This window comes from Aotus nancymaae, unplaced genomic scaffold (genome assembly GCF_030222135.1).
Source record: "Aotus nancymaae isolate 86718 unplaced genomic scaffold, 86718_ANA_hifiasm-v0.15.2.pri h1tg000062l, whole genome shotgun sequence".
Taxonomy (NCBI): Eukaryota; Metazoa; Chordata; class Mammalia; order Primates; family Aotidae; genus Aotus; species Aotus nancymaae.
The window spans coordinates 34,059,803-34,084,798 of record NW_026988476.1 but is presented as its reverse complement, the minus strand read 5'-3'; the positions used below and the strand labels follow the sequence as shown (position 1 = coordinate 34,084,798).

Here is a 24,996-nt window from a genome sequence, read left to right as displayed (position 1 = left end):
AATAGAAAGTTAATACTGCAATCATTTATTTTTCGAGGATTACTGCAGTGGCTTTCAAAACTGTGTGCGCATAAAATTCCTTTGGAGCTTAGGGAAAACAGCTATCAGTCTCATCACAAAAACTGGGATGGGATCAGTGCTATTATGCTATAGTGATAGCAATCATTACTTTAGCCCATACATTTTTGTATGTATTTTAGCCCATACATGAAGTATAAATTCCTCAGCTTAGCTCACTATAATCTGGTTCACTCTTGCCATCTTATCTCTCCTTTTAAAAACCAACTCCTTTTATTCTGGTTGGTATCCTCAAATTTCACCTCCGCTCACAGTAGTTCCAGCAATAAAGAATGCCCTTCCTTTTAAATCATTACTGTGAATAATGGTAATTAACAGACCTACAATCTAGTCCTAGCTCTGTGACCTTGGGAAAAGTGTGTAAAATAGAGGTACACCTAGAACCTGAAATTTCCTTCTAGTTTAAAATGGATTATTACCTGTAGGTCTAGTTTGTACCACTATATATTCCTTACATTTTATAAGATTTTTTTTTAGGTGAACTGACTTATAAACTTGAGAAAGCTTTGTATTCATGCACAAACATAGTCATACACAATGCCCAGGCATTGGGAAATAGAATATTATAGTGATTAAATTCAAGTCTCCCAGAGGAGCTGCAGTCTTGAGTCACAGCTTTCTTAAGTCTCAGTTTCCTTTATATTTTTCAACATCAAAAGGGAAAGTAATGTGAAAAAAAAGACAGGCTTGTAAAAACAGCACTATACAAATATAAGTTGTTAGAAATTATATTGTTTCTGATGGCTGATAAAATATCAAAAAAAAAAAGTGCTTCCATAAAAGTTTTATTTATCCCCACAACAACCCTGTGAGGTAGGGTGATCAGGGCATTTGAAGATGAGAAAACTAAATCTACATTACTTGTTCATGGCTATACTGCATAGTAAATAAGTAGAAGTTAAATTGAGATTTTTAAATGTCCATGACTTTATACTGATTCACGTGGAAACAGGCAGAGAGAATATTAACTCCCCTCTACCTTAATGCCAAAAGGACACTGCCTTGAAAAATCCCATTTCAAAAGATGAAAGTAGTATTTCATTGCTTATTTCTACAAATATTTATAAAATAAAAAAATAGTTAAATATTTTACAGATAATATATATAATGGTCTCATTCAGGGACATGTCCTTTAGCTATGTATATGGTCAACTATTCCAAGTCTTAGAAATGCAAACTCTTAAAAAAGTATGAAAGACAAAAATGATAATGAGCAGTAGCCTCAATCTTCTTTATTATTCCTCCATGTATCTTGAATAAGCTCTGTGAAATCTGGTCCCAGTTTAAAAAACAACAACAACAACAACAACAACAAAACAACTCTATACCACAAAGAGATGTCTGGTAAACTTTAATTTTGTTGTCTACTATCAGACCAGTGCACATTTACCTAAAACATCGATTTCCCAATACTGGCTATTAGAATCACCAGGAGAGATTTTTTAAGAAACAAACAAACAAACAAAACAAAACAACAACAACAAAAACAACCCAGAACTCTCAAGCCCCACTGGAGATCCAGTGGGACAATTTTCCAGGGGTAGGCCCCAGGAATCTATCTTAAGAGCTCCTCATAGTAATTCTAATGGTCAGTTCTGGGAACCAACTAATGTATCTTAAAATACTAATATGAAAACCATAACCTAACTAGTATAAATTTGTCACTCTCCCCCTCCCCTCCCTGGCTGCCCTTTTTTAAAAAAAAGATCTCAAATTGTGTTTATCCCCAAAACTCTTGCCTCTGGGCAAGTAATTTCAATTCAAGATACAGAGAAACATTTTATAAAAATGTATCCTAGTGAGGCTTGGATTCCAATAATAACTTAAGAAGTATTTAAATATAAGATACTGAGTTTGTGGTTCTTATTCTGAAGATTCTTAAATGTATTTTATACAGGTTCGTTGTAGGCTTTCAACTCAGGGGAAGACATGAGAAGTAATGACATAAGCACATCAACACTAAAAAAATACCATACTCAAATATAGCTCATGAGAGGAATAAGAAAGTGAATGAATGACAACCTAAGGCCTTTTGGCCCATACATTTTTGTTCCCAGTCCACTCTTCCCCTATAAGGGGAAATAAAATAAACATTCTTTACTAGTTGCTTGGCATAGTTATTCGGTGGGTAACTATTAACTAAGTTAATTTAGATACACAAGATTAAAAGAGATAACAAATAAATACCTAGGAAGACAAAGAGAAGTCAGGTCAGAAAACCTTAAGTAGCTAATGATGTAGCATATAACGCCATCATATTAGTACAATTAAATAAAGGCTTCAATGTCCTTTACATTTTAGCTTTATGTGATTGACACAGACATGGAAGAGATCTGGTCCTTATGAAGAATTCTGTGCTCGCAGGAAAGATTTGTAGGAATAATGAAATGCTTTCTTCGTTGATGAGATGAAGTCTCTGTTTTTCAGGCAAGTTGACGGAACAAAACAATGAGAAACAAACTTCTTTAGAAGGCTGAATGAAAGTAAGATCTAGCTGAAAAAGTCACTGGCCAAAGATAATTAAAAAAAAAAAAAAAAAAAAACCATTCTATGTTAACCCTTTGGGGGAAAAAAAAACCAACCCAAAAAAACCAAAAACCAAAAAACAAAGAAATACAAAAAAACAATGTACACATTCATTTCACTGACAGTTACAAGAAAACAGCCGTTTATAGAAGTTACACAATGCTTTCAACAAATCCCAAATAAATATTGGGAAACAGATAAAGCCATTGGGTAAAAATAAATATACATACTAGCAATATAAAACAATTTATGGTTACGAATTGTCATGAATTCTCTTAGGACACAAGGAGAAATAATGGTGATATAAATTTGATAAGGGCCACATATATTACATAGAATTAAAAAACAACTGATTAAAACATCCTAACAATGATACAAATTTAAAAGAATGTCTTAAAAGTCAGACATTTACCACTGGAAATAGCACAACTTTAATATGTACTCCAGAGTTGCAATGTGTATACAGGTCACTTTCGCTGAGTCTCATCAGATATCCACCTCTCCTGCATTTACTAGTCTTTTTTTTTTTTTAAGAGTTCATGGTTCCTGTGTGAGCTGAAGGGGCTGGGCACATTTCAATTTAAAAAATATACACCTCCAATGAACTAAATGGAAGTACTCTACGTCTACCAACAGATAAAGAAAAGAAAGGATAATGGGAAGACAAAACATTATATTAAGGTGAAAGGAAGCTGGCTAAATTGTCTCTGTAAATCATCTTAAATTTTGTATTAACAAATTTAAAATGACTCAAAGTAATGAAGAAAAAATATATTAATTTGGTCTCAAGAAATTTTCTCAAGCCATATAAAATTTTCCTTAACTTATTTCTTTATAGAAGCTTCTTATGCTTGTATCAGCTAACTTAAAGGAACTCACCTAGCATGGGACTGAAAACAACTTTATCATTGATAAAAGATGATTAGTCTAAAAGTTGGCGTTTATTACTGCAGTGCCCACAGGCACAATAGTATAGGTGCTTAACATTTCCCTTTAGTATGGGAAAGCCCTTTGAGAATGGACTAAATCAGGAAAACTTTCAGCAATCAGAATGCATGCTGAAAGTTCAGATCTTATATAAGTTTTGGGTTTCGCTGTTTGAGCATAAAAAGGAAGGGAGCAGGGAGAAATGTAACTAGGTTCACAATTTTGAGCAAGAGCATATGTAAAGGTAACGTATGTACATTTTATTTCAAGAAAGACAGAAGACAAACAGCATAAAGATGCCCAGATGCCCTAAAGATAAATACATTTCAAAGATTCTCATTAAAATGAATCTGTAGTATTTTTTTCCTGCAAGCAAAATACCTTTCTTTAAATAAAACTAAAAAAATCAGTATTCTGAATTGCAAATGCTTTTTTTTTTTGCAGAAAATCTGCCATGATTACTTTTTTAATGAATAAGGATTTTCCACAAAACAGGCTTGCTCTACATGCTAGATTTTTAAACAGTTCAGTGACACAATAGGCTAACTACATACACAACAGATAATATAGTAAGAAAACACTCAACCTGATGAAAAGTTAAAATCTTCATTAATACACTGAAAATTGACATAACTCATGCCTTTAAAATCAAAGATATAAAAATTAAATGTTTTCCTAAAAAGGTTTCCTTATTTTAAGGATTCATTTGAAAATGAAGCTGCATGTAATTTGTACAGTAAGTTGTACAAGTAAACAGGTAATATACATAAAAAATTAATTGACATACTCCTCAATTATCAGTTGTCCACCTTTAATTTCCAATACTGTACTTTCTTAACAAGCATACAAAATATCAAACTTCTCTTTAGAAAAAGTGCCGTTCTTTGACATCCTTTACACAAAAACAGTCTGAGCCTGTGGCATGTTAATGCAGTTGAGAGGCAAAGCATATGAACTTTTACAAATTCTACCTTCCATAAAAAGCCTCCCGAAAAGGAGATTACACGCCACTATAAAAATATCAACCTCTTGTGGTAGCTGCATTTAAGAACCAAGGCTTGAAGACTATTTTCATATAGCATAGAAAAACCACTATGAGAGCATATTAACTGCATTGGTGGCTTGGGAGTGTACTGTGCCACAGGATTATGCATAGCTACTGTTAGGTACCAAGACTGTTACACAGTTTTAAATTGATTGTAACTGAGAGCATAACAGAGGTACTACCAGCCCATGCAAAATAACTAAAAATACTGAGTCACTGTGCTGAATACTTCATTCCTGGAGAAAACCAAAGGCAGCAGTAACTAAATCAAGCCAAACAGGTGACCAAACTTTCTCCTCAAATATTTGTGAGCACAGTGAAGTCTGAGGTATACCTTTATCCATTAAATCTGTGTGCCATTGCAAGATATTACCATTTGAGAATACACACCATCACAATGGTTTAAATCTTTTGTATATTAGTCATTCATATATTCTTATCTACCCAGTCTCTTGATTTTTGAAAAGATTTCACCTACAGTAGAATATTACAGAAACAAAATATAAATGCATGTCTTTCTAAATGAAACTTACATGGACTAAAAGTAGAGAATATTTTTAAACAAATATACAATACAATATGCAGGCAGACAAAGCAGGAAAACGGCCATTCAAATGTATAATAAAAAACTAAAAATGGACTATCTCCAGAAAACTATGAAGCGCCTCAACTAAAAGGAATGCATAATGAAATTCTAATCTAATACAGGTCAAAAATGTAAAAAGGTTATAAACCTTAACAGGAAAAATAAAACAACATTTACTGGCCATTCCTGTTGAAATGAGAATCATAAAGTAACAGAAAAGTGGCTACAAACCCACTTAGAGCACCAAACAGAGAGAAAATAAAAGTCCATTTTCATCTCTGTTATTATCATAAAATCCTGTGTGTCTACAGGTCAAACTGCTGGTGGCAGAAACAGAATTCTTTATAAACTGCAGATGTCCTGTACATAAAAAAATTTCACTGGAGTTGCACTAGTTCTAAAGACTCTTCTGTTTTAGCCTACCTACTGTATGTATTCAATCTGAGATAGATAAAGTCTCTTTCTGTAACCCTTGATTATTATTGGGCACCAAAGATAAGAAAAGCAAGACGGGGTACAAAAATGCAAAATTTCAACAGTAATGGCAATGTTTTTGTCTTAGTCCAAAAGGGTCCTGCATTCTCTCCCCCTTCAGTGATTTGACAAGTCTTTATACTTAATCTGGGGGCAGCAAATCATGCAAGCGAAATCTGTCTCTGATGTGTGGTCGAACATCTTCATTCTGTGTGGAAAAAAAAAGACAATTTTTAAAAAGGCATATAGTTTGAAAGATATGATCATCATAACACTGATATTCTTACCTTGCAGAGAAAACATCAGTTTTTATTTTACAACATATTTTGTTTACCAAATAGAGATACTACAAAGATGCAGTTAAATTTAGATTTAAAAAATTTCACTAAAGATTATTTTATTTTAATTTTAATTTTTGAAACGGAGTCTTGCTCTGTTGCACAGCTGGAGTACGATGGCATGATCTGGCTCACTGCAACCTCTGCCTCCCGGGTTCAAGTGATTGTCCTGCCTCAGCCCGAGTAGCTAGGATTACTGGTGCCTGCCACCATGCCCAGCTAATTTTTGTGTTGTTTCGTAGAGAAGGGGGTTTCACCATGTTGGTCATGTTGGTTTCGAACTCCTGACCTCAGGTGATCCACCTGCCTCAGCCTTCCAGAGTGGTAGGATTACAGGGATGAGCCACCGCCCCCAGCTATTTTTCTGTTGTTGTGTTTTTGAGACAGAGTCTCGGCTCTGTAGCCAGGCTGGAGTGCAATGGCACAATCTTGGTTCACTGCAATCTTTGCCTCCCGGGTTCAAGCAATTCTTGTGCCTCAGCTTCCCAAATACCTGGGATTATAGGTGCCTGCCACCACACCTAATTTTTTTGTTGAGACCAGGTTTCACCGTGTTGGCCAGGCTGGTCTTGAACTCCTGACCTCCGGTCATCCACCCACCTTGGCCTCTCAAGAAGATTTACTTATTTATTTAGTTATTTGAATGAATGAATGAATGCATGATAGGGTCTTGCTCTTTCACCCCCGCTGGAATGCAGTGGCATGATCCTGGCTCGTTGGAGCCTCAAATTTCTGGGCTCAAGCAATCCTCCTACCTCAGTCTCTTGAGTAACTGGAATTATACGCAAATGCCACAATGCTTAGCTAATTTTTATATTTACTTATTTATTTTTGTAGAGATGAGGTCCCACTATATTCCCCTGGCTGGTCTCAAACTCCTGGCCTCAAGCAATCCTCCCACCTAGGCTTCCAAAATGGTGGGGTCCCAAATGGTGGGATCATGCCTGTACTCCCAAGCACTTTGGGAGGCTGAGGAAGGTGGATTACCTGAGGTCAGGAGTTCTAGACCAGCCTGGGCAACATGGCAAAACCCTATCTCTATTAAAAATACAAAAAATCAGCCAGGCATGATGGTGGGTGCCTGTAATTCCAGCTAGTTGGAAGCTGGAAGGCTGAGACACAAGAATCGCTTGAACATGGGAGGCAGAGGCTGCAGTGAGTCAAGATTGCGCCACTGCACTCCAGCCTGGGCAAAAGACAGAGTAAGACCCTGTCTTGAAAGAAGGAGGGAGGGAGGGAGGGAGGGAAGGAGAAGGAGGGAGGGAAGGAGAAGAAAGGAGAAGGAAGGAAGGAAAGAAACGGAAAAAGGAAAGGAAAGGGGTGGGATTATATAGGTATATACCACTATGCCCAGTCAAAGTCTGAATAATTAAGCAAGAGACCAAACCAAGATAGGTAAAAGGGAATTCTACTTTCTACAGTCTTTAAAGCTAAGTGTTCCATGTGATATAGAAATATAATTCCCAGAATAAAGTTTCAGTGGCATAAGCATTAATTCTAGATGTGAATTATAAGACCAAAATGAAAAATTCAATTTTTTTTTTTTTTTTTGAGACAGAGTTTCACTCTTGTTACCCAGGCTGGAGTGCAATGGCGCGATCTCGGCTTACTGCAACCTCCGCCTCCTGGGTTCAGGCAATTCTCCTGCCTCAGCCTCCTGAGTAGCTGGGATTACAGGCACGCGCCACCATGCCCAGGTAATTTTTTGTATTTTTAGTAGAGACGGGGTTTCACCATGTTGACCAGGATGGTCTCAATCTCTTGACCTCGTGATCTACCCGCCTCGGCCTCCCAAAGTGCTGGGATTACGGGCGTGAGCCACCGCGCCCGGCCCTTTTTTTTTTTTTTTTTTTGAGACAGAGTCTTACTCTGTTGCCCAGGCTGCAGTGCAGTCGTGAAATCTTGGCTCACTACAATCTTCACCTCCCAGGTTCAAGTGATTCTCCTGCCACAGCCTCCAGAGTAGCTGGGATTATAGGTGCTCACCACCGTGCCCAGCTAATTTTTGTATTCTTGGTAGAGATGGGGGTTTCACCATGTGGGCCACACTGATCTTGACCTCCTGTTTTCAAGTGATCTGTTCACCTTGGCCTCCCAAAGTGTTGGGATTACAGGTGTGAGCCACCATGCCCGGCCAATTTAATGTTATTTCTAATACAACTGCTTAGCAACTTGTAAAAGAAAGACCACTGAAATAGTAAAGATATTCAATCTATAAATTCTTAAATACTGGTAAGTATAATTTTAATATAATATATAAAGTCTGAAAATGTGGTTGGGCATGGTGGCTCACATCTGTAATCCTAGCATTATGGGAGGCTAAGATGGGCAGATCATTTGAGCCCGTGAGTTTGAGACCAGTCTGGGCAACATGGTGAAATCCCATCTCTACAAAAATTACAAAAACTAGCCAGGCGTGGTGACACATACCTATATTCACAGCTACCCAGGATGCTGAGGCAGGAGAATGGATTGAGCCCAGGAAGTCAAGGCTACTTGCTGTGTGCAGTGATTGTGCTACTACACTCCAGCCTGGGTGACAGACGAGACTCTTCCTCAAAAAACAAAAAAATTTGAAAATGCACATAAATCTTTTTCAACCTTTGCCCTTACCTCCCATGACAGATGACTTTATTATCATCATCAATATTATTTTTTAAAGAGACAGAGTCTTACCATGTTGCCTACTATGACCTCAAACTCCTAAGCTCAAGCAATCCTCCTGCCTCAGCCTCTAAAGTAACTGGCACTACAGAGGCGTATGTGATGGCACCTGTGACCTGGCTCACAGTTGACTTTGTAATTCAGTATACACAAAGCAAAGACATTTAAAAAGACTTATTTCAATATAGGTGAGCTAACAAAAACACAACAGAAAAAGATAAGCTATACTTACCAGTTCTACAAGCTTCTCCAGGAATGGAATCAATTTTAGGAGTTCATTGTCATTTTTATCCATAAACCAACTTTCTATAGGGATTCCATTAGAAAGCTAAAACAATAAATAAGTAATTAAATCCTCTTTTACTTATATTTTGCCTAGTTTGGAAAAAGTTAAAAAATAAACAAAAGATTTTTTAAGTAAACACTGATTTAAAAGATCCTTTGAACAGCAATGCCACCAGACCTTTGTTTGATAACTTAATAGCTCAAGAGACAGATGATAATAAATTAAACTGAAGCCTATTGGTGTTTTAGTATCATTTCTTCTCAGATTATATAAAGTTAAACAAGAAATTTCCTTTAAAATACATTTTACAAGAATCATTAATATAACTAAAATATTCCTTAATTTCTTCCAGAAATAGTCACAATTATACAATGCTAGGTAGGCACTGTGAAAGATGGGATACCACCAATGTAAAGAGAATATTGGAAAGCCTATACTTTTTTTTTCCTTAAATACAGTGACCATATATCTCTCCCATTCATTATTCTATTCTCAACAAGTAGGATGATAACCTGAAATATAGAACAAATTAACTCAATGGCATTTCATTGAAAAGGAGCCTAAAAACAAGATGCAAGCCGTATTTATTTTATGATGAATAATCTCTGGGATAAAATATTTCAAAATTTAGGCTAAATGTTGTGTATGAGATGGAGAATAACTGATGTCATTTTATCTAAGAACCAAGATGAAATTCTTAAAGACATTTTTAAGTGTAAACAAAAGGAACTAAATATAACTTAATATCATATACAATTTTTCCTTTGTTTTCTTTTTATTATAGACATTTTGAAACACAGAAGGACAAATCATGTTTATATGCCAATCCACTTTCCATCATCCCTATTCTGGACTGGCTTATTGTGAAGCAAATCTAAGAAATTATATCACATGGGGCTGGGTGCGGTGGCTCACGCCTGTAATCCCAGCACACTGGGAGGCTGAGGCAGGTGGATCACCTTAGGTCAGGAGTTCAAGACCATCCTGGCCAACATAGCAAAACCCCATCTCTACTAAAAATACAAAAAAATTAGCCAGGTGTAGTGGCGCACACCTGTAGTGCCAGCTGCTCAGGAGGCAAAGCCAGGAAAATCACTTGAACCCAGGAGGCAGAGATTGCAGTGAGCTGAGATTATGCCACTGCACTCTCCAGCCTAAGCAACAAGAGTGAAACTCCGTCTCTCTCTCTGTCTCTGTCTCTCTCTCTCTCTCTCTCTCTCACACACACACACACACACACACACACAAACCAAACAAAAAATATTACATGGACATATTCATAATCTAAAATATATCTTGAAAGAATGATTCATCTATAGTTGTAGTTATACATCAAAGAAATATTAACAAAGGGTACAAATATATTGACAAAATAGTCTAAGAAAGTATTTCAGAATATTAAACCAAATAAGCAGACCAGAACATAGTTAAGCTAACTATAGCACTCAAATATGTTTATGATTAAATTACTGATTAATTACTGACTTAATAACTGATTAGAATGCTATTGAATGATACTTATAGTTTTCTTATTCAGATTTACTACTCAGATTTTTCTTCATTTATGCTGCATGTCATTTAAGTAAAAATTTTCCAGAAATATAGCACTTTGTCACTTCTAATGCTAAAAAAGTGATACATTAAAGGGAAGTTCCACCAGTGAAAATTCTCTTCTTCTTCTCCCATCATATTGTTTGGCAGCATGTGTCTTCATTGCATTTTTTCGAATCTGAGTTTATGAACTTTCTTCCTACCTGATATGCAAAGGCTTGTGGTGAGTTGTCAATTATTATAGTTTTTGAAAGATCTCTTCCAAGAATATTTAAGTCCTTTATATAGTTTCCTTGTACACAAACACAATGTTCACGGAAAAGCCGGTGCCTAAACATAAAAATAAAAACAAATTAACAAAACAAACAAACAAAACAAAACTTTCTAAAAAGTACGACATATACACACATATATATATACCATAGGCTTTATAGGTTAAGCCATATTATTTTCTCTCATGAAGGAAAATCAAACACAAATATGGGCCTAAGCTCTGTGGGCTGCCATTTTATTATAAAAATTCTTAGCAATTATTGAAAGTTTACAACCAAATATTACTATGCTTTAACTCCAGTTTATCCCAAAATGTTATTATTAAATTATAAAGGGGGATTAAAAACTCTAAATTGTTTTTGTAATTTATTTACCCAGGAAAGCTCAGCTCAGATGCAGCATCTGGTTGTCAGCGAGGTCCTGCTTTTTAACCAATTTTCCAGATGGTTGACTGAGGCACAAGGAGGTCAAGTGACTTGCCCAAGGTCACACAGTAAGTCAGTGGTTAGCCCCGCATTGGAACCCAGGATCCTCCTGGCTCCCAGATCTTGGCTCTAACCAGTGGACCACACAGCCTCCCTATCCCTGTACATGCCAGAATAGAAAATATAAGAAGGAATGTTTTTGTGTTGGCATTTTAAAAAGTGCTCTTTAGATTTTCTTATAATTTCTGAGAAAAGGTCCTAAGACCAAAACATTCCATCATTTCAACCTTTCCTAAACACCCTTATTTCTTTTAGTGTATGTGTATGATCATTTGAAAAAAGAGATGAAATAAAATGAGGAATTCAGATTTAAGTATTATAAATGTAAACTAATGTTTCACCCAAATTGAAAAATGCTACATCATTTTAGAAAGCTATTAAAGGTTTTACAATAAATACTAGAGTAATTATTATAATCTCAACTTATACTCAAAATATTAGTCTCTGAACATTATTAATAACTGATACATACAATAATTTTTTTCTACCTTGATACTCTATTCTGTATAAAGTGTTACTAATAATTGGTAAATTGTCTTCCTGTGTCTTTTTTTTAAGACGAGGTTTCACCATGTTGGTCAGGCTGGTCTTGAACTCCCGACCTCAGGTGATCCACCCGCCTTGGCCTCCAAAGTGCTTGGATTACAGGTGTGAGCCACCACGCCCGGCCGTCTTCCTGTGTTTTAATTACACTAACAATTTTGCAAAACCTAGGACCTATTTGCACCTGTATTTTAAATTACGCAGTTTCAAGAAACAGATATTTTCTACCCACAAAATCTGTCACAGTGCTACCAAGAATAAGCAAAATCTACATATACACACACACAAATAAAAACTCAATCTTAAAATTATCAGTGCCAGTCGTTATAGCAAAAAGGAAGAATTTAACAAATGGATAAAATGTATAAGCAGTTCTTTCCCCCTTATTATAAGGAATAACTTTAATAATCACAGTCAAATGATCACCTGGCCCTTGGAAGGTTTAAAGTCAGTTCTACTTGGGGGAAAAAAAAAAAAAAAAAAAAAAAGACTAGGTAAATTAATTCAAGCCTTGATTTGGGCCTAAATAGGATTCCCTGTTTTATTTCTATAAACATGTGGATCTGAGGAAATTGGAAAGGCAGGTACAGCATGTAAATTCAAGTCACTGTTGATGCCTCTTCATCAATAGTGGCAAACTCACTAAGACAGGAGACAACTGAATCTGTGCGTGGATAGTACAGTTACTGAAATTATATTAGACTAAAAACCTTTCAATTATTCAGGAACATGAGAGTGTTATAGCATGTATCTGCATTTTTTCTAAAATCTGGGAATATCCTGATGAATGCATTTGTAGGAAAAAAACTATTGGTACCAGTCATCACAGAGCAGATCATCCATGTGAGTAAATTTGCATTAACAACTCATGGGACTGACTGGGCGCAGTGGCTCACGCCTGTAATCCCAGCACTGTGGGAGGCTGAGGCAGGTGGATCACCTGAGGTCGGGAGTTCGAGACCAGCCTGACCAACATGGAAAAACCCAGTCTCTACTAAAAATACAAAACTAGCCAGGTGGCGCATGGCTGTTATCCCAGCTATCTGGGAGGCTGAGGCTGGAGAATCACTTGAACCTGAGAGTCGGAGGCTGCAGTGAGCCGAAAAATTGCGCCATTGCACTCCAGCCTAGGCAACAAGAGCAAAACTCTGTCTCAAAAAAAAAAAAAAAAAAAAAAAAAAACAACCTCATGAGATTTAGAGATCACAGGAATTTCTTAGAGTTTACCTTGTCACCGACATAGACAATTCCCCATAGCACTCACAATCTACTGTTTGAAAAGCTTTTGTTGGCTGGGCTCGGTGGCTCACGCCTGTAATCCAAGCACTTTGGGAGGCTGAGGCGGGCGGATCATGAAGTCACAAGTTCGAAACCAGCCTGACCAACATGGTGAAACTCCATCTCTACTAGAAATACAAAAATTAGGGTGTGGTGGCGTGTGTCTGTAGTCCTAGCTACTCAGGAGGCTGAGGCAGGAGAATCGCTTGAACCTGAGAGCAGGAGGTTGCAGTAAGTGGAGATCATGCCACTGCACTCCAGCCTGGGTGAAAAAGCGACACTCCAGCTCAAAAACAAACAAACAAACAAACAAAAAGCTTTTGCTTCAGATTTTTCAAAATAGAACTAGATAAAACAAATGGAAATCCTCAAGTGTGTAGATTTTATAACTCTAGTTTAAAAGAGGATTATTAATTTATAACATATTGTAATAGCATGACTATCAACTCGTTCCTCATTAGTAAGCAAAAGCTCCAAGAGAGAAGAACTTGTGTTGTTCACCACTATAATCACAGCACTTTGGAAGGCGAGGTGGGTGGATCACTTGAGGTCAGGAGTTCAAGACCAGCCTGGCCAACATGGTGAAACCCCATCTCTAATAAAAACACAAAAATTAGCCAGGCATGCTGGCATGCTCCTGTAGTCTCAGCTACTTGAGAGGCTGAGGCAGAAGAATCTCTTGAACTCAGGAGGTGGAGATCCCAAACTGCACTCCAATCTGGGAAACAGGGTGAGAATCAGTATCAAAAAAGAAAGAAAATTAGTACCCAGCTATTAAAGCTTTTTTTCTTTTCCTTTTCTTTTTTGACACAAAGTTTTGTTCTTGTTGCCCAGGCTGGAGTGCAATGGCTGCCTCCTGGTTCTGCAAGGAGGAACCTGGTTCCACAACCTCCAGGTTCAAGCAATTCTCCTGCCTCAGCCTCCTGAGTAGCTGGGATTACAGGCATGCGCCACCACACCCAGCTAATTTTGTATTTTTAGTAGAGATGGGGTTTCTCCATGTTGGTCAAGCTGGTCTCGAACTCCCGACCTCAGGTGATCTGCCCACCTTGGGCCCTATTGAAGCTTTTATGAGCCTTTTGTGTCATTTCTCTCAGCTTTTGGTCAAAAACTCAAAGATTAACCCCTCATTTTAAAGGATGCAGCAAGTTTGCTGCAGTCTTACTATCTCACTTCAGCTGACAAAATAATGGAACTAATTATTATAATGTTTTAAAATCACCCAGGGCACTCCCACTAACCAGGAACACATTGCATCTGCTGGCTCAGGGCACACACAAGGAACTGAGTCCAGTTAGGATAACCTGAGCGACTGAACCCATTGTAATTTTTCATCAAATTCATGTAACATTTTCTTTCCATGGAAGATAAATTTGCTTTCAAAAAAAGGAAGAGCTTGATATGATCCTTTCTGCTAAATATTATCTTTTATTTATGCCATTAAAAAGTAAATTAACATGCATTATCTCAGAGACATATGGAGATGAAACATCATGCACATTGTGGAAAAATTCCACACATACCCCCAACCACTGTCTCCCCCAATCCCAAAAGAAATGAGGATATAGATGTCACAGTGAATAAAGGCACTGGATCTTTGTATCCTTTAAAGAACGTCTGTCTGGAGTTCCATCATTAGGAACTCTTTTAAAGAGTTTAGGGGCTTAAAAAGTTCATTTATATTCACCATTCAACACATATGCAGCCAAATGAAAATGGCCATTAAAATGATATAGAATCAGTAATTTCATAGATCAGTGTGACAGACATTTCCACTATTTCTTAATTAAATTTACCTGACCAGTTGCTTTTTAGGGTCTAGTATGTTCAGTAACTTGTCTGCATACACCTTCTTAGAAGCAGTAAAAAGAATGATCTATAAATTCAGGGGAAAAGAAGTAATCATTATACATGGTCTAAATATGGGTACTATATTGAATAAAATAAAAATACATATGTAATTGGCTTAAGCATGTTTACCTCATACATCTGAGACATTCGTTCCAGGAATTCCCTGAAAAATGGTCTTAATCTCACATAAACCTGAGGAGATAAAAAGATAGGTTTCAGCAAATAAACATACAATGGGAAACCATTTCTTTTTAAGGTATGCTGTATTCTAACTTTGGATATATTATAATAAAAGAAGTTCATAATTTAAAGTATAGAAATATTAACTAAGTACCACTTAAACCAAATATATTTCACATATAAGCGATCACTTAGAACAGTCTCTTTGGTGTAATAATAATCACTGACGATCAGTTCATTTTTAACAATAAAAATAGCATACAGTACTTCAATGGAATGTAATTTTAATAAACATTTAAGCTAAAAATAGAAAGTTTCCCTCTGAGATTTTGATCCACCAATAAGCTCCATCTTCCAGCCAGGTAGCATCCATCCAATTATTAGGCAGGCTGTGTATCCACCTCTAGCTGACCTGTCTCAATGACGTTTCTCAATAATTACTCAAAATTTCATCTCAACAACCACTTGCTAAAAAAATCTTTATTTTAAATTTACAAGGTAAATAATATCCAAGAAGGAGATATTTTGACTGGTGGGTTTAAATAACCTCCATTTTTCAGAAATCAATCTTGCTATTCTACGTGTAAGATTCAGATGTGGCATGTAAATTAGCACTATTGGCTACTTGAGGTTAAAATTTTAACAGTCGAACACAACAGTTCTCAAAATCTACGGGTCATTATCAGAAAGACTACAGTACCCACAGAGCTGCCTTATATACATTATTTTCTTATTTCTGTGTCTGTCTTCTTGCCTACATTTAATGTAGTCTTATAATCTAATATTCAAAAAGCCATGAGCAACCATTAAAACCATTTACATTCTGACTCCTCTAAATTGCATTCATTTTGACAAAATTTTACAGAAAAAAAAATACTGTACTTCACTCAAAGGTGACTACTATTATAATTTCAGACACCATGAATAACACGTCTTTATTGAACTAGATTCATGGATTCAGATTAAAAACAAATAAAACACTGTGTGGTAGTAACAAATTCAAATCTAGGCTTAGTGGAGTTTCAATTCTGGTATCCATATACATGCACACGAAAATGCCCCCATGACAAAAATCTAGTTCTGGGAATGTTTTAGGGAAAAATAGAGAATTTCCTTAAGAACTGCCTACTTTAGAAGACAAATTTTGTTTGTTTGTTTGTTTGAGATGGAGTTTTGCTCTTGTCCCCCAGACTGGAGTACAGTGGTGAGATCTAGGCTCACTGAAACCTCTGCCTCCTGGGTTCAAGTAATGCCTCAGCCTCCCAAGTAGCTGGGACTATAGGCACTCACCATCACACCCGGCTAATTTTTTGTATTTTTAGTAGAGACGGGGTTTCACCATGTTGGGCAGGCTGGTCTCAAATTCCTGACATCAGGTGATATGCCCTACTTGGCCTCCCAAAGTGCTGGGATTACAGGTATGAGTCACTGTGCCCAGCCAGTAGACAAAGTTTGAATGATCATTACTTTGCTAATAATATCACTCTGTTCCCATCTCTAGGCTAGATAAAGGTTCACTTGTTTAATCCTATTAGTCTTTTTTTTTTTTTTGTGAGAAGCTCAATGCAACCTCTACCTCCCAGGTTCAAGTGATTCTCCTGCCTCAGCCTCCGGAGCAGTCAGGATTACAGGCTTGCGCCACCACGCCTGGCTTATTTTTGTATTTTTAGTAGAGATGGTGTTTCACCACATCGGGTAGGCTGGTCTTAAACTCCTGACCTCAAGTGATCTGCCTGCTTCCCAAAGTGTTGGGATCACAGGTGTGAGCCACCTGACCTGGCCTAATCCTATCAGTCTAGACTGATCAAATACCAAGTAAACCACATACACCTCCACAAAGCAGAAAAAAAGAACCAAATCCTCAGTATCCAATTACCATCATTTAGGATAAGGTCTAAAAAATTTAACTATAGTTGCTCTTCTAATCAGTTGTAATATTCTCATCCTGAAACATTTAGTGTAGTTTGTAGCCTTGATTGAAAACCACACACATCTTATTTCTTTGGTAAGCCAAATAACAACAGATTTTTAGATATATTATTTTACTAACAAAATCATTTTAATCAACTTTAAGTCTTTTCAAAACAGATTTGTGATGGTTGAGAAAAACCCATCTAGTCTGCCAATACTTTTTCTGTCAGAGCCTTTTACTTGTTGCTGGTGTTCATCATTCACATGCAGTTAGTAACCAAAACTTTCATTTTCTCATACATATAAATATTTTGATTTATCTTCAATATTCCTATTAATCACTTGCTCCATATACAGGTTGAGTGTCCCTTATCTGAATATGGAAAATGATCCAATGAGCATTTCCTTTGAGCGTCATGTCAGTGCTCAAAAAGTTTCAGACCTTTTTTTTTTTTTTTTTTTTTTGGGAGACAAGGTTTCACTCTGTTGCCCAGGTTGGAGTGCAGTGCTGCAAACAGGGCCACTGCAGCCTCGACCTCCTGGGCTGAAGTGATCTTCCTGCCTCAGGCTTCCACGTAGCTGAGATGACAGGAGCATAACACCATGCCTGGCTTAAAAAAAATTTTTTTTTTTTTTTGTAAAGACGGGCTCTCGCTGTCTCACTGTGTTGCCCAGGCTGGTCTCAAACTCTTAGGCTCAAGCAATATTGCCTTAGCCTCCCAAAGTGCTGGGATTACAGGCATGAACCATCATACCCAGCTAAGTTTCAGAACTTTTTTTTTTTTTTTTTTTTGAGACAGTCTCACTGTGCTGCCCAGGCTGGAGGCAGTGACACGATCCTGGCTAACTGCAACCTCTGCCTCCCAAGTAGCTGGGGTTACAGGCGTGCGCCACCACATCTGGCTCATTTTTGTATTTTTAGTAGAGACAGGTTTCACTGTGTTGGCCATGCTGGTCTCAAACTCCCAAACCAAGTTGATCTGTCTCCCTCAGCCTCCCAACGTGTTGGGATTACCACACCTGGCCATAAATTTCAGATTTTGAGGTGTTTCAGATTTCGCATTTTTTGAATCGGGGATACTCAACCTGCAGTAAACTCAGATAAGCAGGGCCTCTTTAAGATTCATTCCCTTTGAACACAACACAATTCCACTGCACAAGAATACATCTAGTTAACAATATTTTCCAAGCATAATAAGTGGAACATTGTTGAAAAGTGACATATTCCAACTTCTCAAACAGTGACTTTCAGATTAGGTCAAAGCTGTAACTTCATTATGCATACTATTACTTCAAATATACTTAAATATAACATGCATCTTAAAATCTGACATTGCTTTCCAGATGTGTTTGTTTACTGGGGATAAAAGGTGGCACTGAAGATAAAGGAATATATTGCTAGAGTGTTTCTTTACTATGAGAATAGAAATAATAATTGTAGATTGTAAAAGTTTCCTCAGAACAGACACACCATGTGAAAAGAAGGTGTTTCAGGATTAAAAGACACTGGCAGAGAATGAGGTGGTTAGTAGAAGGAAAGTGGGAAGAAATGTAGAAAGTTACCAGGCTGGGGTTAGGGCCACATGGGTTGTGCCATGTGATGCAAAGGCAAAATCTCAGAAACAGAAGAAGAGATGAGATGTTAGGCCAGCAATGTCTAACTCATTTGGATATAGTTAAGTGTGAACAGAAATATACAAGTCAAGAAGCATTAAGAACTGTCTGGTAAGAACAAACAAGAACATCTGCCATGTACATATAATACAATGAGTTTAACTTGAGACTACCATTACATTATTGTGTTAGGTCAGAGATATAAAAACGGACAGATGCAGATATAGGCATGACTCCAAATGCTTTAAAATCTATTCCACAAATGCCATCAGCTCCATTTTTATTCTAATTTTACTCTCAAAGGTTCGTTTCCTGGACTGCCTACTTCCCTTTTTTTTCTTTTTTTTTTGAGACAGAGTTTTGCTCTTGTTGCTCAGGCTGGAGTGCAATGGGCATGATCTCGGCTCACTACAACCTCTGCCTCTCGGGTTCAAGCAATTCTCCTGCCTCAGCCTCCTGAGTAGCTGGGATTACACGCATGCGCCACCACACCCAGCTAATTTGTATTTTTAGTAGAGACAGGGTTTCTCCATGTTGGTCAAGCTGGTCACGAACTCCCGACCTCAGGTGATATGCCTGCCTTGGCCTCCAAAGTGATGAGATTACAGGTGTGAGCCACCACGCCTGGCCTACCTCCCATTTTCTACATCTACTTAATCCACACCTTTCTCAACTTAGTATTTTACTTTCTTCAAATGTGCAACTCTTCAAAACATGTAATCTCTCAAAGGCCAATAGCTTCATTTCAGTCTAGTATACATATGTTCCTTCAAATCTATAATAACTATTTTATTTACAGTTCAAATAATTTTAATCTTTTCTCAGTAAACCAAATATATTGTGAAAACTATCAAAACTATACAAATAATGCCTAAATAAAGAAATAATTATATAAAAATATTATTCAAGATTGACAACTACTTGAAGATAGGGCTTTATGAACATGTTTATTATGCAAAACTTTTAAAATGAAAATCTATCAGAATAATATAATATCTGTTAAAGAATTTTGTGGGGTCAGGCATGGTGGCTCACACCTGTAATCTCAGCACTTTGGGAGGCTGAGGCAGGTGGATCACCTGAAGTCAGGAGTTTGAGACCAGCCTGACCAACATGGTGAAACCTTGCCTCTATAAAAATTAGCCAGACGTGGTGGCATGTGACTGTAGTCCCAGCTACTCAGGAGGCTGAGACGGCAGAATTGCTTGAACCCAGGAGGTGGAGGTTGCAGTGAGCTGAGATCACGCCGCTGCACTCTAGCCTGGGCAACAGAGTGAGACTCAGTCTCACCAAAAAACAAAAAAAGAGTGTTGTGAACTGATTGTACGAAAATTTAAACATTAGATAGAAAATGAATACGAAATTTGTTTTTTTTTAAACCAAGTCTTGCTCTGTCGCCCAGGCCGGAGTGCAGTGGTGTGGTCTAGGCTCACTGCAACCTGTGCCTCCCAGGTTCAAGTGATTCTGCTGTCCCAGCCTCTTGAGTAGCTGGGCCTACAGGCATGTGCCACCACACCCAGCTAATTTTTGTATTTTTAGTAGAGACAGGGTTTCCCCATGTTGGCCAGGCTGGTCTTAAACTCCTGACCTCGTGATCCACTCACCTCAGCCTCCTAAAGTGCTGGGATTATAGGTGTAAGCCACTGCGCCTGGCCACATATATAATTTTTAAAAACCCACTACACTAATATTTCTTGATAAGAATAATACCTGATGGTCTATATTTTTTAGTATTAAGATAATAATTATATATAGATAGTATTGATAGGCCATTAATAGTTAACAGAATTGGATTTTTGAAAGGTAGTCATTGGCTGGGCGCAGTAGGTCACCCCTGCAATCCCAGCACTTTGGGAGGCTGGGGCGGGTAGATCACCTGAGGTCAGGAGTTCAAGATCAGCCTGGCCAACATGGTGAAAACCCTGTCTGTACCAAAAATTAAAAAAATCAGCTGAGCATGGTGGTGCACACCTGTAGTCCCAGCTACTTGGGAGGCTGAAGCAGAAGAACTGCTGGCACAGGGGAGATGGATGTTGCAGTGAGCTGAGATCACGCCACTGCACTCCAGCCTGGGCAACTGAGACTCCATCTCAAAAAAATAAAAAACATTAAAATAAAAAAGATAGTCATTAAAATGGCAATCCACTTATAAACTGATTCTAGATACTGTGTGGTAAAGTCTGTCTAAATTAAAACTCATGTCTAATTATATATATTCAAGTTACACACTTAGTAATTTCTATTAGTTTATCAAACCTTAATCTAATATTATAGATAATTTTAACATATGACCCCCAAAAAATTATCTTACATGTGAGTCTTTTTAGGAAAAATATTTCTAAATTATTTTTAGGCCCAGATAATATGACTATAACTTTAAAAAAAGAAACATCTTTGATACTTTTTCCATAATATCGATACTTCCAACCTATTGCTATATTGTAGCAACATGTTTTTAAAAAATGATGAATCCAAGGAATCACCCAGTTAAGAATATGATGTCTGTTTTCCTTTAATCAAAAAGATGAGTGGTGAGTACCATTTCTTATTAAATTAAGCAGGAAGAATTAGAACAGTAGAAAACCAACAAAGTTGGGGAATATAAAGAATGAGATGCAGCCAGCTGTGGTGGCTCAACACCTATAATCCCAAAATGTTGGGGCATTTTGGGAGGCTGAGGTGAGCAGATCACTTGAGCCCAGGAGTTTGAGACCAGTCTGGGCAACATGGTGAAACCCTGTCTCCATAAAAAACTATAAAAATTAGCCAGGCGAGGCGCCTGTAGTCCCAGCTACTCAGGGGGCTGAGGCAGGAGGATTGCCTGAACCCAGGAGGTCGAGGATGCAATGAGCTGTGATCATGTCACTGCACTAGAGCCTAAGTGACAGAATGAGACCCTTTCTCAAAAAAAAAAAAGAGAGAGAGAGAGAGATGCTACAATTAACTGAAAAAATCTTACCATCGGTAGATAACACAAGTGTACAAGCAGCGGTACCAATTTTTTAACTCTTCTGTACACCTCAGTTTCCCTATCTATAAAATGGATATATTCAAAAGTATCTACTTTAAAAGGTTGTTATGCAGATTAAGTAAGTTAATACATGTAAAGTACCTAGAACAGTGTCTGGCACATTTAAAGTGCCAACAGCTATTAGCTATTATTATCTACACCATTATTTAAATTAAGTAATCAGTCACAAGAAGAGCTGGAATGAGTATAATTCCATTGGGGAGAACCAGGCAACCTCAATTACAAAGAGAAAGCCTTTCAGCCATGATCTGTACTTTTGGAAGAGGGAAGCAACAAACTGTTTCAGTAAACAGTATAACTAAGTTAGTTATTTTCTTAGCATCAATACCAGCGCATAAAGATAAAACCCAAACCTTCTCCAAGGAAAGAGGACTGCCCAGGTAGGCCCTATGGTGGTCTCAATTTCATAACCCACTGAGTGATTTTACAGCAGTCATCTTTTGCTTCACAAAGTTCCAATAAGAGGTAGATGGATACTGGGGGTAGTATTTGTAGGTGGATAAATCTGGGATTAATAGGTAAACACTAAAACATTAAACCAATAAAAATAAAAACAAAACTACAACAAAAATCCCTAAACTAAAAGCTCCTGCAGCTGGGCTTGGTTGCTCATGCCTGTAATCCCAGCACTTCGGGAGGCTGAGACAGGTGGATCACTTGATGTCAGGAGTTCGTGACCAGCTTGGCCAACGTGATAAAACCCCATCTCTACTAAAAATACAAGCATTAGCCGGGCGTAGTGGCATGTGCCTGTAATCCCAGCTACTTGGGAGGCTGAGGCAGGAGAATCGCTTGAACTCGGGAGGTAGAGGTTGCAGTGAACTCAGATCACGCCTCTGCAGTCCAGCCTGGGCAACAGAGCAAGACTGTTTAAAAAAAGAAAAAAAAAAAAGGCTCCTGCAAATCTTTAATAAAAATCAACCTGAAAAGAAATGTTTTTAAAGAGTACAGGCTGGGCACAGTGGCTCATACCTACAATCTCAGCACTTTGGGAGGCTGAGATGGGTGGATCTCTTGAGCTCAGGAGTTTGAGACCAGCCTGGGCAACACGGCAAAACCTGGTCTCTATAAAAAATACAAAAATTAGCAAGGCATGGTGGCCCACTCCTGTAGTCCCAGCTACTACTTGGGAGGCTAAGCAGAGAGGATGGTTTTCAGCCTGGGAGACAGAGACTATAGTGAGCCAAGATTGTGCCACTGCACTCCAGCCTGAGTGACACAGTGGGACCATGTCTCCAGAAAAAAAAAAAAAAAAAAAAAAAAAAAGTTGAAGTAGGATAAAATGAAACAATGTATTCATATAGGTGATTTGTATTAAAAGTTACCAATGAGGCCGGGCGCGGTGGCTCAAGCCTGTAATCCCAGCACTTTGGGAGGCCGAGGCGGGTGGATCACGAGGTCAAGAGATCGAGACCATCCTGGTCAACATGGTGAAACCCCGTCTCTACTAATACAAAAAATTAGCTGGGCATGGTGGCGCGTGCCTGTAATCCCAGCTACTCAGGAGGCTGAGGCAGGAGAATTGCCTGAACCCAGGAGGCGGAGATTGCGGTGAGCCGAGATCGCGCCATTGCGCTCCAGCCTGGGTATCAAGAGCGAAACTCCGTCTCAAAAAAAAAAAAAAAAAAAAGTTACCAATGAGGCTCAGCACAGTGGTTCATGTCTGTAATTCCCAGCACTTTGGGAGGCTGAGGCAGGTGGATCCCTTGAGGTCAGGAGTTCGAGACCAGCCTGGCCAACATGGGGAAACTGTATCTACTATAAATACAAAAGTCAGCCAGGCACAGTGACACACGCCTGTAATCACAGCTACTCAGGAGGCTGAGGCACTACAGGTGGAGGCTGCAGTGAGCTGAGATCTTGCCACTGCACTTCAGCCTGGACAACAGAGCAAGACTCCATATTAAAAAAAAATTTACCGGGCCGGGCGCAGTGGCTCAAGCCTGTAATCCCAGCACTTTGGGAGGCCGAGGCGGGTGGATCACGAGGTCAAGAGATCGAGACCATCCTGGTCAACATTGTGAAACCCCGTCTCTACTAATACAAAAAAATTAGCTGGGCATGGTGGCGCGTGCCTGTAATCCCAGCTACTCAGGAGGCTGAGGCAGGAGAATTGCCTGAACCCAGGAGGCGGAGGTTGCGGTGAGCCGAGATCGCGCCATTGCACTCCAGCCTGGGTATCAAGAGCAAAACTCCGTCTCAAAAACAAAACAAAACAAAAACAAAATTTACCAATGAAGTGTAATTTTCATCAGGGAAAAACTGGCCATTATAATGTATGCACACACATTTGCATATATTTTAAAACTTGATGTATTTACATTAATAAAAGTTTAGTAAAAACAATAGCCATTTTAATAAAACAAAAATATTACCTTTAAACTCTAAACTTCAAAAGGAGTGAAGCCTCCAACTTAAAGTAATCAACTGCCACATCTTCTAAATTTACAGAAAATTTTCAGCCATTAAATATGAACTTTCCATATAGTATGTTTTCTTTTCTTTCTTTCTTTCTTTTAAGACAGTCTCGCTCTGTTGCCCAGGCTGGAGTGCAATGGCGCCATCTTGGCTCATTGCAACCTCCACCTCCCAGGTTCAAGCAATTCTCCTACCTCAGCCTCCAGAGTAGCTGGGATTACAGGCAATTGCCACCACGCTCAGCTAATTTTTTGTATTTTTAGTAGAGACGGGGTTTCACCATGTTGGCCAGGACAGTCTCGAACTCCTCAAACTCCTGACCTCTGGTGATCCACCCATCTCAGCCTCTCAAAGTGCTGGGATTACAGGCGTGAGCCACTCTGCCAGGCCCTTATGTTTTCTTTTCTTCTTTTTTTTTTTGAGATAGCCTCTCTCACTGTCACTCAGGCTGGAGTGCAATGGTGCAATCATAGGTCACTGTGGCCTGAAGTTCCTGGGGTTCAGGTGATCTTCCCACCTCAGCTTCCCAAGTAGTTGGAACTAGAGGTGCATGCCACCATGCCAGCTAATTTTTGCATTTTTTGTAGAGACAAGGTCTTACTACATTTCGCAGGCTGGTCTTGAACTCCTGAGCTCAAGCCATCTACCTACCTAGTGCTCCCAAAGTGCTATGATTACAGGCATGAGCCACCACACCCAGTCTGTATTTTATTTTAATGAATTGCTCCTAATTTTAAAAGATACATTTTAGACAAAGATTCCCCATGGAATATATTTTTTCACATTTTTGAGAAGTAGAGAACTATTGTTTTCATTTGTATCTTTTCCTTTTTAAGCCAATAATGAATAATTATGATGAAAAATTAGTACCAATAACTACACTTACTAATAAGGATGGGAAAGTGACTTTAAAATTATTCTAAGGTAGTATTTTTAA

The 24,996-nt window shown here is 38.2% G+C and overlaps 1 protein-coding gene across 2 annotated transcripts in view; it reads right to left on the bottom strand.

The window, feature by feature from the left end:
* Positions 1-847: 847 nt before the first annotated feature.
* CTDSPL2 (CTD small phosphatase like 2) overlaps positions 848-24,996 on the bottom strand; it is a 106,467-nt gene continuing 82,318 nt past the window's right edge. For both annotated transcript variants that reach the window (XM_012442202.2, XM_012442203.2), the window contains exons 9-13: positions 15,035-15,097; positions 14,851-14,930; positions 10,679-10,805; positions 8,871-8,966; positions 848-5,844 (exon numbers count right to left, since the gene is read on the bottom strand). In XM_012442202.2, the coding sequence (XP_012297625.1) occupies positions 5,779-5,844; positions 8,871-8,966; positions 10,679-10,805; positions 14,851-14,930; positions 15,035-15,097 (432 nt within the window). In that variant the 3' untranslated portion in view covers positions 848-5,778. The remainder of the gene's footprint in view (positions 5,845-8,870; positions 8,967-10,678; positions 10,806-14,850; positions 14,931-15,034; positions 15,098-24,996) is intronic.